The sequence below is a fragment of the Penicillium alfredii genome (genome assembly GCF_028826965.1).
Source record: "Penicillium alfredii strain IBT 34128 chromosome Unknown utg000010l_segment0_segment0, whole genome shotgun sequence".
NCBI lineage: Eukaryota > Fungi > Ascomycota > Eurotiomycetes > Eurotiales > Aspergillaceae > Penicillium > Penicillium alfredii.
This window is the reverse complement of record NW_026622707.1, coordinates 2,074,743-2,089,486: the sequence shown is the minus strand read 5'-3', so window position 1 is coordinate 2,089,486 and position 14,744 is coordinate 2,074,743. Positions and strand designations below refer to the sequence as shown.

At 52.9% G+C, this 14,744-nt stretch overlaps 4 protein-coding genes across 4 annotated transcripts; 3 read left to right on the top strand and 1 right to left on the bottom strand.

The window, feature by feature from the left end:
• Window positions 1-143: 143 nt before the first annotated feature.
• NUU61_008311 (glycoside hydrolase family 55 protein) lies at window positions 144-2,833 on the bottom strand (the record flags this gene model as incomplete). The annotated part of the gene is made up of 5 exons (XM_056658836.1): window positions 144-525; window positions 605-697; window positions 752-1,937; window positions 1,995-2,453; window positions 2,509-2,833. The coding sequence occupies 5 exons, from the start codon at window positions 2,831-2,833 to the stop codon at window positions 144-146; spliced, it is 2,445 nt and encodes an 814-aa protein (XP_056509129.1).
• Window positions 2,834-4,726: 1,893 nt separating this feature from the next.
• Window positions 4,727-5,018, top strand: NUU61_008310 (uncharacterized protein; the record flags this gene model as incomplete). Its single annotated transcript, XM_056658835.1, has 2 exons — window positions 4,727-4,848; window positions 4,889-5,018. 2 exons carry the CDS (start codon window positions 4,727-4,729, stop codon window positions 5,016-5,018), a joined length of 252 nt encoding a protein of 83 aa, XP_056509128.1.
• Window positions 5,019-5,359: 341 nt separating this feature from the next.
• Window positions 5,360-9,136, top strand: NUU61_008309 (uncharacterized protein; the record flags this gene model as incomplete). The annotated part of the gene is made up of 1 exon (XM_056658834.1): window positions 5,360-9,136. One exon carries the CDS (start codon window positions 5,360-5,362, stop codon window positions 9,134-9,136), a length of 3,777 nt encoding a protein of 1,258 aa, XP_056509127.1.
• A 1,042-nt stretch (window positions 9,137-10,178) lies between these two features.
• Window positions 10,179-14,379, top strand: NUU61_008308 (sodium:solute symporter family protein; the record flags this gene model as incomplete). Its single annotated transcript, XM_056658833.1, has 6 exons — window positions 10,179-10,696; window positions 10,750-11,195; window positions 12,165-12,276; window positions 12,338-12,510; window positions 12,575-13,745; window positions 13,803-14,379. 6 exons carry the CDS (start codon window positions 10,179-10,181, stop codon window positions 14,377-14,379), a joined length of 2,997 nt encoding a protein of 998 aa, XP_056509126.1.
• Between the last annotated feature and the right edge of the window lie 365 nt (window positions 14,380-14,744).

Here is a 14,744-nt window from a genome sequence, read left to right as displayed (position 1 = left end):
AGGTGATTCCGACGTTGTCATTTGCGGGTCCGCGCCAAGCTCACAGTCTCCACTATGGCAGATGAAGTGCAATTTGAAGATTCGAAGCTCAATTTGGAGTAGTTCAATATTGTATACTAGCAGGATACCAAAAAGGTACCATCCTACAGAGTAAAATATGCAATCGTGGCAGCATAGGTCGCCAGATTGTCACTGACCTTCGCCAAAGACGTCCCGTCTCGGACAATCATATTGATCGTGCCAACCGTGCTGAGCGTATACACCACCAGACCACTGGTGGTGCCCTCGACACTGAAGATTTCGCTCTGGCAGTTCTCAGGGAGAGGAAACGTGGAACATGTAGTGCTGTAGTCGTTAAAGAAGCTGTATAGACCGGCCCCATAGACTACAATATCCTTGCTGTCGACAACTCGCAGACCGAGCGAGTTGCAGTTTCCAGGGAGGCAGCTAGTATAGTCCGGGTCGTTGAGACCGGAGTTAGTTGGGTACGGTCCGTTGGCAGCGTTGGGATTCGGCTGATAGTACCTAGAAGTTGTCAAGGGTGTCGTGTTAAACATAACCCCCACTAGTATTTTTACGTCGTGCGATTTTCGGGGTCACTTACGGGGTTTCTGTCTGAATCAAGCCTGCCACCACTGAGCTGGCCCCGTTAAATTGGTACTGATAAAGTGAGTGGTGTTCAACTCCAGTTCCATAGCTGCAGGTGGATGTCAGTAGTGCAACGAGCGTAGGGATTGAAGATAATACACACAGCCAAATGTTTTCTCCCTCCACGAGCAGGCCCCGGCCTGTGTAGACGGAAATCCGGACATCGTCTGGACTGTCAAGGTCATGGTCGGCAGTCCACAGCCAGACATTCTCCAGATAAACCCCACTGGCTGTTTCCGTAATGTGCATTGACATGTAGGCGACCTCACAGGCTGTGGACACCGCTACGGAAGTTGGACACTGAGCCACCTGCTGTTTAGAGCCAGTGAACCCTCCAATACGGGTGTGGACATCCCACATCCCGGACCCTGTCTCTGCTGCTAGATTCCACTCAACAAGTACGGCTCCCGGTGCGGAGCCCTGCGTGCTCAGGATCATGTCGGACCACTCAACTGATCCAGACTCTCCCGACTTGCCAACCTGAACCACAGGAACCGGCTTGGTGATGCTGGACCAGACACTGCCACTGGCCATTATGACAGCGTAGGCCTCTCCGACAATGCGAGATCCAGGCGGGATATAAAGGGTATTGGTAACTTTGTAAACGCCTTGATCAAAGAAGACAATCCTACCCGACAAGGCGGCGGAAGTCAACGCAGACTGTATGGCTTTCGTGTCATCGGTTGAGCCGTCACCCTTGGCACCCGCATTTCTGATACTGACAAACGAAGAGATCGGCGACGCTTCGTACTGCGGCTTTGTCTTGGTATAGAATCTAGAAGACCCACTTGCAAGCAATGCACTCGGACGCGTTGGTGCAGGAAAAGAGCCCTGGAAATTGGCAGGACCGTTCGGAGTATATTTGTGGCCTTGGCCCCAGGCGCTAATAGTCAAAGTCCTCGATGAGCCAGCAAGGACAGTGCCACTAGGACCCTGCACCGCGACTGGGACGTTGTCAAGGGCGATATTCTCCAGGATTAGGCTGCCATTGGTGAAAGTCGAGCTCTGCCATGCAGAAGCCACAAACTTGGGGCAATCGCGAATGGTGCTGTCGAGGATGTTTACCGAGCCAACTAGCTGAGAACCGGCGCCGCCGTTGTTGATCGAGATTGCCGTTGTGCAGTTGGTCAACGTGAGGCCCTGGTAGGTCCAGCCCCAGTTCCAGATCTGAGAAATCCCCGTCACGGCGTCGGAGATGTCCAGGTTCCGCATGGTGAATTGCTGATTGCCAATATTTGCGCCATACAGACCACCGGTGATTGTCACATCGGCTAGGAAGCCGCCGGATCCTTGGACAGATCAGCATCTCGACAGCTACACAACAATGAAGAGTGTTTATCACTGACCGTTCTCAATGAAAATACCCTGGTGCTGTGTCCCCGACGCAGAGCTCATGACAATCTGCACATTCTGGATGCTCGTGGCTTGGCCGGTTGGCCAGTGGATGCCAGTTGCAGCCGAGCTGGCGGGAATGCCGGTCATGTCCAGCTTCAGATTGCGAATCTGTCGGAAGAATACATTTGTCGAGATCCAGCCTTGGTTGCCGTCGTTCTGGTATTGATCTCCATCGATCATGCCCAGTCCTGTGAAACCAGATGTGGCTTTGATAACGGGGATGGCATTGGGGTTGCCGATGATCTGAGCGAAGTAGTAGTCAATAATGGGCGAGGAGATCAAGTATGTCCCAGATGGGAAGTAGACGATTGCCGGGGTCGTAGTAGAGGTCATTCGATCCGCTGGGCCGAATCGGCCGCCATCACTCATTGCAGCATTGATTGCAGCCGTGTCGTCAGTCACACCGTCACCTAATCGAATGATTAGCGTTAAGATCAGCAGCTTGGTTACTAGTGAGTATTCTACCTTTGGCACCGTAGTCTTTGACATTGCGAAAGACCTTGTAGCCAGAAGGGTTTGTGTTGAAGGCGGCGATGCCTTGGTGAGTGATATCCGCCAGCCAGTACGATGCATCAGCAACAGCCTGCACAGAGGCAATGCGTTGCTTTGTTTCTGCTGTTGTTGAGCTCAGGGCTGCCGAGGCACTCCCTGTAGGACCATGGTAGGCTGTATAGTCGGCAAAGGGACTCAACGCGGAGCTGACAATCTCATCCACGGCTGGAATATCTAGCACTTGGGCGCTGACACACGCGGCCAGGATAATAGAGCTAATCACTGAAGTGTAATGCATTTTGACTCCCAGCGTTCTCGGGCGTATGCAAGTCGCGAGGATAGACCACTAGCCGGCCCTAGGGCATACATTCTTCTTTTATAGCCATCTCATCGCCGATAGAGTGCGTGGATTCACATGATAGCTAAAGAAAAGAAGAGACGGGTCAAATCACTACTTCTCCCCATGACTTGGCTGTGATCAGTACCGACGCGAGTAAGTAAATGGCACCCCAGAGTACCACTCCAGGCGGGTGACTGAGGCCGACGAAGTGGCTGCTGCGTGGCATGCGACGGAAAGCCGGTGATTTGCCAGAAATTCCACTATATCTCGTCACGCCGACCTTGGCTGCTGCACCATGATCGAATAGTGGGGGAAAAAGAAAAGAAAGAAACAAAGAAAGAATATTCAGTGCTGATCCTGCCCCACGGGGGATCTGGTCCCCGGTCAACAAAGTGTCTCCACCAATCGCAGAACCAACAGGGCCGTCACGTTGTGCAGGCGATCGAGCTAAAAACTAGTCCGACGGACTGCGGCATTTGAATGGAATGTGACTAGCAGAATTCCCATCTGAGATGTGACTCAGGGGGCTGGCTGTCGTGAAACCCGGGCTTGTTTCCTTGATTCGAGACAGACAAGACACATGGATTTCTGTGAGGTCCCGTGGATCCCCATAGTTTCCTTCGTGTTCAAAGACTGCCCATAGCGCAGAGAAATAAAATCAATCTGGTGGAGACGCTTTGACGGGAACAAAATAAGCAGCATGGATCATCCCGTAGTTCGAGCCAAATGGTCCCGTGCCCTAACTCCGGTCCTTCAATGAGCCCCGACCTCCACTTGTTGAATATAACTGAATAGAAAAACAAAAATTCCCAGAGTAGAAATAAGAGAACCCGAATATTGGATTACAATCGGCTCCCAGACTCGAATTCGAGGTGCGAGCTCCACTGGGCCAGCCGATCTTGGAATTAGGGACCAAGTAGGCCGAATGCAAAGCACACCCTGGGCAAACTTTTTGACAGAATCGTCTTTTATAGAGCTCGACGGAGCTCTCCGTAACTGACCAGGGCCTGCGACGTCATATGCGAGCCCTCTCAGGGCCGGAGAAACCCCGATTCAACAAGCATTTGCTTATTTGTCCCCCCCCAGATCCCACGTGTTGAGTATATCAGTCTCCATAAACAAAGAAAATGCAAAACACATTCAACCATAAGAAGAGGCCAGTATCCCTGCGTCGTGTCCAGCTTCTCCAGTTTCTCCAGCCTGTGCAGCTTGTCCAGTTCAACCGGTGGCAACAGGGAGATGCCAAGACCATCCACGTGATTGCGCTCTTCCGCCTTTTTGCACGCCGAAAAAAAAAATAACAATCGAGGCTCACAATCCTGTCGTTTCCAGGGCCAAAGCACCTTGCAAATTAATCCAGGTAGTACTGGACTGTCGAGGATAGCATCCCACAGCTTCTGCTCTGCGCTCGAACTCGCTCCCGGCTGCTCGTTCGCTCTTTCGGTTCCCCGGAGTCAGCCTGCCCTCGCGACGGGTCGCGAAACGTCGTGTCACAGAATCCGCGTGAGCATCGCAACTCAAACGTCACACCCATTCGAAGGCAGATTGGAATTATCTTTCGACACAAGCGTCGATCTGCAGCAGCCGGATATATATTAGAACGATTAATTCCGTTGCGCTCTTCGAGTCAGCGTGGAGCCGGAAGTCGCCCTGCAGACCAGGAACAAACGCCAATTTGTTAAAGGAGTTGTCGAGACCCTCGGGGGTGTTCAAGTCGCCGAATCGTGCGTGATAGACGACAGATAAACGACAAACAGATTGTGATCAATCTTGAGAAGGGCTGTTGACCCCAGATACTGGTCATCCATTTCGAGCTTGAGAGGCGTGAGCCAGTGGTGGAACGGCGTCCATATGTCCAAACGTGGAGCTGAAGGTCCGCAAGGGTCCAAGGAAACAGAGATGGAATTCAACATGTCGGGTACACCGGAAGAGAAGCCCCAACGGGCGACGGCGGCGCAAATGGCGAACAGAAAGTAAGTGCCAAGTTTTTCTTTCTTTTTTTTGTGTTGCAAGAAATCTCTCGTTGCACGGTGGTTACGGGGGCGGGCGGCGGACAACGGAGGACAATGGAGGAGAACGGAGGAGAACGGGGGGGGAGTGGAAGAGGGTGGAGAGGAGGAGTGGTGCCTGCTTTCCTATTTAGGAAGTGAGAGAAGCGTCGTTGCCTCGCAGGTAGACGTGACTTTTGTGGACGCGTCGAGCTTTTCTTCTCCTCCCCACCATTTTCCTCTTCTTCCTCTTCTTCCTCTCCTCATCCCCCACTCGATCTTTTTCTTCGTCTTCATCTTTCGCTCTTTTTTATCTTCATCTTCTCTTGCTTCCCTCTGTGCTCGCCATCTCTTCTGTCTTCGTTTTCACCTTTTCTCACCTCGCCCGCCCCCGTGTCCCCATGCTCCCTTCTCATCTTCTCTCGTTCCTGTTCCCTCCCTTCCTGACCTCTTTCCTCTTCCCTTTCTGAACATCCCCGAGCTTGCCATCATCGTCATGGTTTCCCTTACAGAGGGAGTCAAGAAGGGGATGTCTCGCTCGGAGTTTCGGGCCTACATCAAGGCCCTGAAACACGAGATGATCAGAAAGGTCTATGCCGAGCAGGGAGAGCAGTGTCCCCCGCTTTCCCCAGAGCTTAGCCCTTGTGCCCCTGAACCCCCCGGGCCTGCTGTCTCGAAGCCTGCGATGTCTACCGAAGAGTTCAGGGCACATTGTCAAAGGAAGAAAGATGGTTTCGCGGAGGAGATGAATGCTTTTATTCATTCCCCGGAACCCCTTGACCTTTCCACCCCCGCGCCTCCTGTGTCTTCGAGGAAATTGAACAAGAAAGTAAAGTTGAGCCCGCTGACCGAGGAATCCACTGCGGAACCTAGAATCAAGGATGTCCGCAAGAGACGTGCTGCTCCTGCCGGTGGGGCTGGAGCAGCTCCAATGAATCCTTTCTCCGCCGCTCCGACTCCGACTCCCGCCTCCAATCCTTTTTCTCCGGCTCCGTCAGCCCAACCCTCTGGCTTTAGCTTCGGCCAAAGCCAGAGCTTCCCGGGTGCCGTTTCACAGCCTAGCCAGCCGACTCTGGGCGGCTCGGGTCCTTTTTCATTCGGCAGCAGCAAGCCGACGGGATTCAACTTCGCCGCGGGTCCGTCAACACTGGACAGCTCTTCCGCACCCAAGAATCCCTTTTCTGTCCCGAACCCTTATGCCGATAAGCCCCTGTCAACTCCCAGCACGAGAGCTAATTTCACCGCCCCGGCTTCTGGCATCTGGAGCACTTCGCATGATCCGGCCACGAGCGGTCTTGCAGGAAACAGCGTGTTTGGCCAGCCCGCTGCAGATTCCATGCAAACCTCGCCCGATGGCAAGCACGATTCAACGGCTTTGGGGGGTGCTGGTTCTTCGTCCAGGTTTAAGCCTCCTCCGTCCGGTGTGAATCTTTTCGGCACAATGACGATGCCATCTTCGACCGGGGATACCACCAAGGAAAAGACTGCCCCCACGTCCGACTTCAAAGCGTCGACCAGTCTGTTTACACCAAAGCCAGCAAGCACTACGGATGCTTCTTCAAAGCAGCAGCCATTCAATTCGTTGTTTGGAGCTTCCCCGGCACCTAAGCCGGCCGAGAAAGTTGACTCCAGCAACCCTTTCATGCCCAAGCCGCTAGAGAATACGGCGGGCACTACCTCAACCGAACAATCCTCAAAACCTCTGTTTGGAGCATCACCGGCACCGAAGCCGGCTGAGAAGGTTGACTCCAGCAATCCGTTCATGCCCAAGCCGGCCGAGAAAACGGGTACTACCCCAGCGCAGCCATTCAAGTCTTTGTTTGGAGCTTCCCCGGCATCCAAGCCGGCTGAAAATGCTTCACCTAGCAACCCCTTCATGCCCAAGCCGGTAGAGAAGACGGCGGGCACTACATCAACAGAACAGTCCTCGAAATCTTTGTTTGGGGCATCTCCGGCATCGACGCCCGCTGAGAAAGTTGACTCCGAAAACCTTTTCATGCCCAAGCCAGCAGAGACTGCGGATATTGCTCCAAAGCCACAGCCGTTCAAGTCTTTGTTTGGGCCATCTCCGGCACCAAAGCCGGCTGAAAAAGTTGACTTCAGCAACCCTTTCATGCCCAAGCCAGCGGAGACGGCTGCTGCCACTTCAGAGCAACAGCCCTTCAAGTCTCTGTTTGGGGCTTCTCCCGCGCCGAAGCCGGCAAATGAACAGCCTAAGGCTTCTCATGAAGTCGTGCCCAAGCCTGCCCCCCAGAAAGTTGCACCAGAACCTGCCAAAGAAGCTACGGCACCCCCATCCCAAAAGGTTTCCAGTACTGCTCCGGCTGTACCCTTCCAGATCCCTAAGTCCGACATTCCTGCCGGTGGGAGTAAGAAGGACAGGGAGGCCACGGAGCTGATCTACAAAGTTCAAGCGCTGAACGAGTCTTTCAAGCGACAAATCAACAAGTTGGACACTTCCAAGGATGATTTTGATAAACTCATCCAGTTCTATTTGAAATGTCGGGACTCCATCGGTGCTCCAGTTGCCATCAAAGCTGATTCTCAGGCGAAGAAGACGCCAACAACACATATCAGCGTCCAAGCTCAGCTGGGGGAAACGGCTCAAGCGCAGCAAGGAACGACCCAAGCGTCGAGCGACTCTACCACTGCCAACGTTTTTGCGAAATCGTTTTCTGCACCGGCGCCCACCCCCGCTCCGCCCTCCGACCCCGCTCCGCCGTCTGCCTCTGTTACACAACCCCACACTGCGACGCCTCCTATAACTGCTACGCCCTCTGAGCCTGTTACATCAGTGCCTGCTGCGGAGTCAGAGTCTGTTCCTGCGTCCAAACCTACTCCGCCGTCCGACAACGCTCCGCCATCCGGGACTCCAAATGAGGATGCTCCCGCTTCGGTGGCTACTAGCACTGGAGACACGGTTGCCAAGGAACCTTCTGAGAAGAACGCTGTTCCTGCGGCCCAGCCAAGTGCTGAGGCCCCCGCGCCTCCAGTTTCTATCCCGCGTTTCGGCAATGGTACTTCCGGCACAGACTTCATGGTCCAGTTCAAGAAAATGTCGGAGAAGACTGCCGCCGAAGAGAAGGCCAAGCGCAAGGCGGAGGAGTTTGATTCTGACGAGGACAATGAAGAAGAATGGGAGCGCCAAGATGCTGAGCGCCAGCGCGAGAAGCGCGCAAAGATTGAGGAAGCTGGGAAGAAGCGGACCGAGTATGTGCCTGGCGAGGGCTTCAAGTTTGTCGACAAGACTGCGGCCTCCATCTTCCAACCCGCAACGCAGTCGCCTGCCACGAGTGCTCCTCCCGCCGTCTCTTCTTTCACCTTCGGGGGTTTGAGTCAACCTACTCCCGGCGTGGAGAACATTTTCGGCCGCCCCCCTACCGCACCGCAGCAGACTCAGGCGTCGGTGAATTCCCAAGCTCCCTCTTCCTCGATCTTTGCCACCCCGAGTGGACCGGTCCCCAACTCGCAGAACATCTTTGGGGGCCTTTCTTCAACTCCTCAGCAGGCTACGACCCCGCAGCAGAAGCCAGAGTCCATGGACTGGCACCTTGGCGCGCGAGGCCCCAATTTCAAGCGTCGCACCCCCGACAAGAACAACGGCGATGACGACAGTGAAGAGGGCGAGGGCGACCATGATTTTGAGGCTGCGCTCCGCAAATCCAAGTGGTCCAAGCCGTCCCCAACAATGAGCAAGTCGAGCCTGAACGCGCCTCTTCCTGCACCAACTGCCGCTGCCGGTCGTAGTCTGTTTGACCGGGTGCAATCCTCTCCTGCCCCCACGGGCCCCACCGAGAACACCTCGGTCCTCGCCTCGGACGTGGTCTTTTCAGATCCGCCCCCGATGGCCACTCCCACCGTGACGGCTCCCGTGACCCCGTCGGTGTCCATCTGCGAGGGCGAAGACGGCGAGCCGGGTGAAGTCTTCGACCTGGCTCGGAGCAACGTCGGTGAGGAGGAGGAACAGGTGGTCTTTGAGTGCCGGGCCCGTGCATTCAAGCTCAATTCCCGCTGGGAGGTCCAGGGAACGGGCATTGTTCGGCTCCTCCTTCACCCGGGGAGCCGGCGCGCACGTCTCGTGCTGCGTGTCGATCCGAGTGGTGGTGTCATCCTGAACACCCTCCTGAAAAAGGAGCTGAACTACCACCGGAGCGACAACAGTGTTCAGTTCATGGTCCCCCGGGCTGGGGATCGAGCTGAGCATTGGGCAATTCGGGTCAAGCCTGAGTGCTTGGACGGTTTCTACGGTTCGATCCAGAAGATCAAGAACTAGGTGAGACCCGATTGCCAATACTGGGGCAGGGAGGAAAGGGGAGTGGACAAGGAGTTTTGCGAGGCCGTGGGCCCTGCGACATCAATTTGTTTTTTTTTTTTTTTTTTTCGTTGCATTTGTCTGTATTGTTCGAGTCCCTCTGCCCACAGGCAGAGCATGTACGTTTAGACGATTGTGAGCATTTTGTTTGCGTTTCTTTCTTTCTTTTTTTTTTTCTTTGCCAAAATTCAAGAACCGCCCTGCTCATCAAGGGCGCGATCTCTCGATTTAACATCTAATACTCTTCATGGCCTGGCTGCGAGTGGGTAGATCTCTTAGTGTGGGCTTAGCTGGTGCTTATTTTGGGTCGCCATCGAGACGGGAGATAGAAATTTTGCTTTCATTCCTATATCTGTTTGGGTGGGTTTCGCGAAACCTTGCCATCACTCTAGATTGAAATATCTTTGAGAATCGGTCAATTGCTATGGGGTTATGTCTGATACTGTGGGCTTGGGGGTTGCTATGTGGTTTCATACGCAATTTGCCATCCAAGGTCTGTTCAAATAAATGAGTTTATGGCTAACGGATGGATTCTCTTTGGCAGGTGCCAAAGGCAGAAGGGGCTGGCTGCTAAAATTTTCCAGTCTTTTATTATTTCTAACCTGCTAATATTTCCTCTCGGGGATGTTAATCTTTCTAGCCATAGGCACTGTCTTGTTGAGACTCAACTTTTCGATATAGCTAGGATCGATGCACTTTCGAAGTCTTTAGACGGTCAAGATAAGTCTTAGAGTTTCCTTTGCCCGGCTGTTCCTTTTTCGGTTATTAGGGTCGCAGGATTGCATTAAAATACTTCGCCCTCGGCCCACTAGCTTTTCGAGTCAAAGTTAAACCAATGTCTCTGCGTAGTTTATGTACGTGTCCGTTAACATGAAATTAATCTTCACGGAAAAATCAAAGCATATATTTAGATAGATCTACCGCCGTTTCTGCGCCCCTATAAAATAAGTTTTTGTGGTGCACTTTCTGTTTACAGAGACCTTTTAGCAAATGTCTTAAAAAAATGCCGTTTCTTTTCATCCTTATCTTATGCCTTTCCCTATGGATCCATCTGATCACCGCTTGTCCGCCACTGGTCTTTGGCAGCAATGGGAGGGCCCAACTGGCTCCAATGGGAGGGCCATGGAACCAGCCGGTGATCGAATTCTGCTACGAATCCCTGGATAGCAGAGAATACCTCACTATAGGTGTGATGCTGGCGAGGTCGTTATGGAAAGCGGAAGTCTCATTTGCAGAATTCGGTGGTGAACCACGGCCGATATGCGACGATCAGACCAATAGACGCCCTGACGTCGTGAAGCTGAAAACGCACACAGGCGACCAGAATTCATGGTGTTCGCTCGGCTTCCACCCCTACGGAAATTACATCGATGTGGGCGTTGGCAATATGAGACCCGACGATATACCCACGGAAGGACTGATCGCGAGCGTCGTCCATGACTTTGGCCATATCCTCCGATTTGGACATTCCAATCAACTGCCAGGCGCTGCATCCAAAATTACAGTCAAGTGCTCTAACATGTAAAGACCCTCGCAGCCTCTTAACAGAGAATACTACTAATGTTGAAGGATAGGAGGCAGTATCAAAGCATGGTCCAGAAATACGGCGAGGAGAAAGCCAACAAAGCGTGTCTTGATATGGACACTGCACTCTCGTTGGCAACCTTGGACAGAAATACCCACCAACAACTCTACTCCGATGCCGCGACCTTCTATGCCCCGTATCCCGAGGACTATGCTCGTGGGCTGACGAATAATATCTTCGACTTTGCGTCAATTATGAATGTCCCTGCGAATGCAAACAAGATCAAACGAGGCCTTTTGGCGAAAAACGACGACGTCATCCAAGCAAGGAGCGCAGATGACAAGAAAAGGGTGCTCGCTATGGACTGGAAAAAGAAGGTGAAGTGGTTGAATACAAGGGTAACCCTCTCGCGACAGGATAGGCAAGATCTCGCGCGACTACGGGTTGGTGAATGTGAGGATCTGCCGCCCTATACCCCGGACCCGCCGCCATATGGTCAGTCTAGACAGACGTGATTGGATGACGGTGCGCTGAAGAGTGTGCTCCACAGGCTTCTATGGTGGAAATGGACTGGGATAGGTGGAGATTACATGATATATGCCGGGATTTCTAGTTGAGTTGAAGACATCAGGGTTGATGATTGCCTTTTTCCAAGATTAAGGAGTGTAAGAGTTCCAGGTACATAAATCCGGGTGTATGAAGATCATGAAGAACATGTTTTCGTATCAAAAGTTCATGTAAATGTCTACATGATAGCTTTATCAATGGTCATCGGTCATTGCTATTGCAAATGATCGTGGGTCCGTTTTCTCCCGTCTCCCACCGTCGCCCAATGGCCAACACCGTGGAGATCCACGTGCTTGGCATCAATTGATCCATTTGGATGTCCTCATACACTCCTAAGGCCATATCTACATACGCTAGCCTTGACAAGACATTCTACCATATAAACATGTCAATTGCTCGGCTCCTCAATGATTTCCTGGTCTATCAAACCATAGATTCTAATTTCTACCTAGAATGCCACTGAAGGCATTGTGTTATTTACCATTATGAACCCACCAATTGATGCTTCATCAACAAAAAAAAGTATTCTACTAAGATCTAAAACTGTTAGTCAACACCAAATCCCCCAGAAGCCCTCGATTGCGGAGAAATGCGAGTCGGGTTTACTTATCTCGACAATCAACCAGCCAATCACAGCCCGAGATAAGAAATATCCGAGGCTGTCGGCCAATCAACAGCGCGGGCTTGTTGATATCTTGCGCATTACGAGAGCAATGCCCGCGTTATCTGCCAGCCCTATCTCGCCTGGGGATTCTGCGAGTTCGGAGCTGGGGATTTGAATGCTATATACTACGGCCTTCTTCCCCGGAAACAGGATGTGATCTTTGCTTTGTCTATACACTCAATTGCAATATCGGTGTTTCTGTGCTTGGTCGTGAGACTGTCTGATCATGCCAGAGACGGCGACCTTTACAGCACCCCTGGGCCAGGGCTTTGGATATGGAATTATCCTGGGACTAGGCTTTGCTTTTGCTCTGCTGATGATCTTTATCACCTGGGCCTTGAAACGGTGAGCATTCTACTGCTCGTTGATCTATACAGGGCAGTCGAGCTGACCAACAACACAAAAGATACCAGCATGAAGTACAAACATCCGAGATGTTTTCTACGGCAGGACGCTCCGTGAAATCAGGTCTGGTTGCCGCGGCTGTCGTCAGTAGTTGGACCTGGGCGGCAACCCTACTTCAGTCCTCGGCGGTAGCATACAAATACGGCATCTCGGGCCCGTTCTTCTACTCCTCTGGTTCGTAGTTTTTGGTATGCATATGATCGAAAGCCATTTTAACTGACCTCTGAACAACCATTAGGTGCCACCGTTCAAATTCTTCTTTTCGCAACCCTGGCCATCGAGCTCAAAAGACGCGCTCCCAATGCACACACTTTCCTCGAAGTCATCCGCGCTCGCTATGGAACCACCGTCCATGTCGTCTTCATTGTTTTCTGTCTGATGACCAACATTCTTGTGACAGCCATGCTGCTCACCGGTGGCTCGGCAGTTCTGAAATCCTTGACCGGGGTTCCCACGACGGCGGGATGCTTCCTTCTCCCAATTGGCGTGGTCCTCTATACTCTGTTTGGCGGCATCAAGGCGACCTTCATCACGGATTACATGCACACCGTGGTGATCCTGGTGGTCATCTTCCTCTTCGCCTTCTCCGCATACGCGACCAATGCCCAACTGGGCTCTCCATCGAAGATGTATGATGCCCTCGTCGACGCGGCGAAGCGACACCCCGTCGACGGAAATGCCGGCGGCAGCTACCTGACCATGCGATCCAAGGAGGGCGGCATTTTCTGGATCATCAATCTGATCGGCAACTTCGGCACGGTGTTCCTGGACAACGGATACTACAACAAGGCCATTGCTGCCAGCCCTGTGCACGCGTTCCCGGGGTATGTCATTGGCGGGCTCTGCTGGTTCGCCATCCCATGGCTATGCGCTAGCACGATGGGCATCTCTGCCCTGGCCCTGGAAGGCCCGCAGCGTCTGAGCTCTGAGGATGTGACTGCGGGCCTGGTTCTTCCATTCGCGGCCGTCAAGCTGCTCGGATACAGTGGCGCGGTGGCTACGACGCTGATGATCTTCATGGCGGTTACGTCTGCCTTCTCGGCGCAGCTGATTGCCGTCTCGTCGATTTGGACCTACGATATCTACCAGGCGTATATCGAGCCCTCGGCCAAGGGCAAGCGACTCGTCTGGATCTCGCACATGTCTTGTATCGTCTACTCGATTATCATGGCGGGCTTTGCCACGGGTCTTTACTATGCCGGTATTGGCATGGGATATCTGTACCTGCTGATGGGTGTGATCATCTCCTCGGCTGTTTTCCCTGGCGCCATGACTCTACTCTGGAAGCAGCAGAACCGCATCGCTGCCGCGGTGTCGCCGCCGCTCGGTCTGGCTGTTTCTCTGATTGCGTGGCTTGTGACTGCAAAGAAGGAGTCTGGTGTTTTGAATGTTGACACCACCGGTGCCAAGTAAGTACAAAAAACATCAGCACCTTGAAGAAGTGATTATTCTAACAACCACTACAGTTACCCCATGCTAGCTGGCAACCTCGCCGCCCTCCTCAGCCCAGTCATCTTCGTCCCAGTCCTCACCTACACCTTCGGCCCGCAAAATTACGACTACGAATCAATGCGCGCAATCCGCAAAGTCGACGACACAGACGTCGCCCAAGCAGCGCACGTCGACCTGGAACTCGTCCCAGGCGAAGGCGACGCCTCAGCAGACAACAATGAAAAGGAAACCCACAAGCTCAACAGCGCAGCACTCTACTCGCGCACGCTCACAATCTTCCTGGCGCTGGCGTTCCTGATTCTCTGGCCGATCCCGATGTACGGGTCGTCTTATGTCTTCAGCAAGAAGTTCTTCACGGGCTGGGTGGTTGTCGGGATTCTGTGGCTGTTCTGTACGGTGTTTGGGGTGGTTATTTTCCCGCTCTATGAGGGACGCGAGAGTATTGTTCGGGTCGTGCGGATGATGGCGCTTGATGTTGTGGGGCGCAAGCCGAGGATTTATAGTGGACATGCCACTGGGGCTTCGGCTTCTGGGGTGGCGACGCCGACGGAGAAGGTTGGGGAGAAGAGCAAGGAGGTGCCTGAGTCTTGAGTTGGTTTGATGTTTGGGCTGGGCCCCTTGTGATTTCGTTGTATACCCCTTAGTTCTATATTGTCTTAATTTATACTGTCAAGTATCCTCTCAGTTATTCTTTGGGCAGGGGCTATCTTACTCAATATTAAATCAGGCTATTATATTTATTATATTGTCCTAGCTTCAATTCCCCCTTGTGGTACCTCCTATAAAAGCAGGCCATCAGCAACTCCACCCCGCCCCCCACCCCAAAAAGGCCTCGCAACCCCCCCAAACCACTCCCAAGCACACGCTGGAAATCCTTCGAATGATGGACCTACAACGGCATGGAGCAACGCCTAAACGAACTCCTCACCAAGCTCAACAAAGACAGTCTTCTCTCT